The following is a 4,586-nucleotide window of genomic DNA, read 5'->3' on the forward strand; positions in this document are numbered from 1 at the left end:
GGAGGAATCGATCTGTGATATAGAAAAACCTACACTTTTACACATATTAAACTTTTTAGAGCGCCGCTACCAGATTGAGGAGACAAGGGCAGCCACTAATCAAGTTAATTTTCAAGAAGCTTCACATTTAAAAGGCGTTTCACATTCGCGTCAGAATTCGCGTCATCCATTTATGGGCGTTGCTACATCAACTGTCCCCAGTGCAAATGACTTGCAGTCAAAACCGTTTTCAAAAATTTCGTGTTACATTTGTAAGGCAGAGCACGGCGTATATTCATGCAGCAAATTTTTGAGTTATCTCCCAAAGAAAGGTATGAAGCAGCTCGAAAGGTCTCTCTTTGCGTTAATTGCTTACGAGGACATCATCATCCAAAAAATGGTTTATCAGGCGGGTGTCTTAAATGCGGAAAAAGACGTAATTCTCTTTTGCATTTTAATCAACAAGGTTCAGATTCGATTAATCAAGTGAATAATTCACCACAGCAGAGTCAATCGACTCACTCTATTCAAGAATCCCCTGCCTCAGTTCGTAATTGTCAACTTTTGATACCGTCGGAGGTAGTTTTAGCCACAGCTGTCGCAGTTATTATAGACAAACAAAGAAAATCACATGTATGTCGTGTAATGTTAGATTCCGGTTCTCCACCTCGTGTCGTTACAGAAAAATTTGCAAATAAAATTGGACTTAAAAAAGTAGCTGTTGACATACCGCATCAGGCAGTGGATAATCTCGCTACAAGCGTAAAACATATAGCAACGTCTACCATTAAATCGCGATACAATAATGTACAGCATCATCTTCCATTATTCGTCGTTAAAGACATAGGCAATACTATGCCCACATTACCTGTTGATCGTAGTTCATTTAAAATACCACAAGATCTCTTTCTAGCAGACTCGGGATTTCATAATCCAACCGAAGTCGATATGATTCAAGGCGCGCAATATTCTTATCACTTCTTACGTCAGGGTCAAATTCTAATCGAAAATCACCCTGCAGTTTTCCAGGAAACAGAACTCGGCTGGGTAGTAGCAGGATGTTTTCATCAAGCACTCGCAAAACATGCAAAAGTGTATTGTAATTTTACTCAATTTTGAGATTTATCTCTTTTATGGGAATTAGATTCAAGTCCTACAGCTTCCATGCTCTCCGTGGAAGAAGAGGCTTGCGAGTCGGATTACGTCAAAAACACTCAACGGGATGAATTAGGTCGTTATACGGTTCATTTGCCTTTTAATCAGAATAAAACTAAAATCGGTGAATCACGTCAAATAGCTTTCAATCGGTTTCATTCTCTTGATAGAAAATTTGAAAAAGATCCAATTCTTAGAGATCAGTATTTTGAATGTATTCAGAGTTTTCTTAACGAGAATCACATGACACTTTTAAAAAACGAAGAATCGTTCAATCGTGAATTTTTTCTTCCACATCATGCAGTAATTAAAAATAGTAGTCTCACAACGAAAACACGAGTCGTGTTTGACGGCTCTTGCAAGTCTTCCTCAGGCATTTCTTTAAATGATGCTCTAATGGTAGGACCTACAATCCAAGATGAGTTATTCTCAACTTTCACAAGGTTTCGCATATTTCTTTTCGCTCTCACAGCTGATATAGAGCAAATGTATCGACAGATTCAATTAACCAACGAGCACAGATTATTTCAGAAAATTCTGTGGCGCGAAACTCCTGACGATCCAATTAAAGTATATACTTTAAATACAGTAACCTTTGGCACGACATCTGCACATTTTCTCGCGATTCGTACGCTTCATCATCTAGCAGCAGATGAACACGAAAATTATCCAACCGCATTAGTTATTTTAAAACGCGATTTTTACGTCGACGACCTTCTAACAGGCGCAAATATGTATCAAGAAGCTCTCTCCCTTCGTAATGATTTAATTGAACTCTTACAAAAAGGAAGGTTCAATCTGCGCAAATGGGCTTCAAATGAACCTAGACTAACTAATGATTTTAAAAATGATTCGCGAAATACACACATGTCTTTAGATCCTACAGAGAATATTAAAACTCTAGGACTTTTCTGGAATCAAAGCACTGATTCAATTATTTACACAGTGAATATCACTGATTTAAATAATCAGCCAACAAAAAGAACCATTTTTTCACAAATCCCGAAACTTTTTGATCGGCTAGGGCTATAAGGGGCAATCAATTACCTCTTTTGAATCATCTTGAATTTAAAAGGTGTATCACCGTTTCAAATCAAACGGAAATCCAATGACGAGGCTTTTGCGATGCCAGTGAAAAGGCATATGGAGCATGCATATACCTTCGCTCCACTGATAATCAGGGAAAACATTTCACATCGCTTGTTTGTTCTAAATCGCGAATTGCACCACTAAAACACACTGCGATTCCAAAGCTAGAATTATGTGCGGCACTCTTGTTAGCGAAATTATACACGAGCACTATTCAATCTCTTAAGATCAATGTAGATAAATTTCAGTTGTGGTCATATTCTACACTTACACTTCAATGGATAAACAGCCCATCTTACACATTAATGACATTTGCGGCTAATCGCTCTGCAGAAATTCAATCATTAACAAATCCACAAGACTGGAAACACGTTTCTACTCGCGACAACCCTGCTGCCCCTATTTCGCGTGGTCAAACCCTATCGGAATTTCTTGACAATACCTTTTGGCAACATGGGCCGAAATGGCTCTGTCAAAAAGAAGACACTTGGCCTGAATTAAAATTTTACACGGGGGATAATCCGCGAAAACGTAAAAATCCTGGCATAAAATCTCTTAACCTCATAATTTCAAAGAAGTGGAATATATTACCGAAATATTCTTTACTGCGAACCCTACATAACGTACTTGCTTACTGCTTACGTTTCATTGACAACACTCGGAACAAGGACAAGCTCATTGGTTCATTGTCAAATGTCTGCATTTTCAAAAGAGATAGATTCTCTTACAAATGATGAAAACGTTCACCAAAAAAGTAGTTTACTTTCACTTAATCCATTTCTTGATAAGGGTATTATCAAAGTCAACGGTCGACTTACAAATTCAAAAATTACAGAAAAACAAAAACATCCTATAGTCTTACCGCGAAACCATCACATAGCAAAACTTATTATACGCGAAGAACATGTCAGAAAATTGCATGCAAGTACTCAAGCTACTCTGTATGGCGTTCGCGAAGTGTATTGGCCAAACGATGGTAAAAATGTTACACGACACATAATTTGTCAATGCGTCACCTGTTTCAAAGCAAAGCCACGTGGTATCAATTATATTATGGGGAATCTCCCAGAAAATCGTTTAGTTCCAGCTCGACCATTTTTAAATGTCGGAATTGATTATTGTGGACCTTTCTATGTTAAAGAAAAGCGTTACAGAAACCGAAATAAGGTGAAAGTCTATGTCTCAATTTTGGTTTGTTTCGTGACTAAAGCTATCCAACTCAAGTTGGTTAGCGATTTGACGACTGAAGCATTTATTGCTTGTTTAAAAAGATTCTTTGCCCGTCGAGGAAAATCTAAAAATATTTATTCGGACAATGCTACCAATTTTCTTGGAGCAAGCAATGAATTAAAAGCACTCTGTGACTTCATTCAATCAGCAGAACATGATCCTTCGCTTTAGAAATTCTTATCAGAAGAAAAAATTACTTGGCACTTCATCCCCCCACGATCACCACATGTTGATGAGCTTTGGGAGGCTGCCATAAAATATTTCAAGCGCCACTTGTTACGCAATGTAGGTGAAACATTATTAAGGCAGAGAACAGTTTGAAACATATGTGATAGAAATTGAAGCGATCCTTAATTCTCGTCTCCTTTCACCCCTTTCATCTGTCCAAATGATCTCCTTCCACTGGCACCTGGCCATTTCCTCATTGGTAGTCCTTTAACCAGCTTTCCACAGGAGGACCTGCGTGATATTCCAGAAGAGCGATTATCATCTTGGCAGTATGTGTAATTTATGAGACACCATTTTTGGCCTAGGTGGTATAAGGAATACCTAAATCAAATTATAACCCGCAGCAAGTGGCATTCAGCCTCTCCACAAGATTCTATTAAGATGGGCTTACTTGTGGTCATAAAAGAAGACAATCTTCCACCTATGAGTTGGAAATTGGATCGCATTGCGGACACGTGCCCAGGGGAAGATAAAATTGTACGAATGGTACTAGTGCGTACAAGCACAGGTACCTGCAAACGCAACGTGACACGTGTGTGCCCGCTGCCGATTCTAATATCTAACAATAGTTAGATTATATCCACCGTGAACAATTTAATGACTATAATTTCTGTATTTACAGTCGAACCTGCATAAGCGAGAGTTCAAGGGACCGCGACCTCTTTTTCGCTTATGCAGGTTTTGTCACTAACCCGAGTTTCTAGCTTATAGAAGTATAAGGGTGGTCTTTCCCACTTAAAGATGTCTATAGAAATACATGAAATATGTAGTGATGAATATATACTAGGCATTCTGATAAGTACCTGAAAATTCTTAGAGATGGCATTAGTATTCACTAATGTGAACCATTTTCGTCGAGCTTGATCCTTCAAATGACGCCTGTCAAAACTTCAGCCATTTATGTT

The 4,586-nt window shown here is 38.4% G+C and overlaps 1 protein-coding gene across 1 annotated transcript; it reads left to right on the forward strand.

Annotated features, from left to right (window-relative positions):
• Nucleotides 1-276: 276 nt before the first annotated feature.
• Nucleotides 277-2,166, forward strand: LOC117173593. The gene is made up of 2 exons (XM_033362233.1): nt 277-1,078; nt 1,124-2,166. The coding sequence occupies exons 1-2, from the start codon at nt 277-279 to the stop codon at nt 2,164-2,166; spliced, it is 1,845 nt and encodes a 614-aa protein (XP_033218124.1).
• The last annotated feature ends 2,420 nt before the right edge of the window (nt 2,167-4,586 follow it).

This window comes from Belonocnema kinseyi, chromosome 5, assembly GCF_010883055.1.
Source record: "Belonocnema kinseyi isolate 2016_QV_RU_SX_M_011 chromosome 5, B_treatae_v1, whole genome shotgun sequence".
NCBI lineage: Eukaryota > Metazoa > Arthropoda > Insecta > Hymenoptera > Cynipidae > Belonocnema > Belonocnema kinseyi.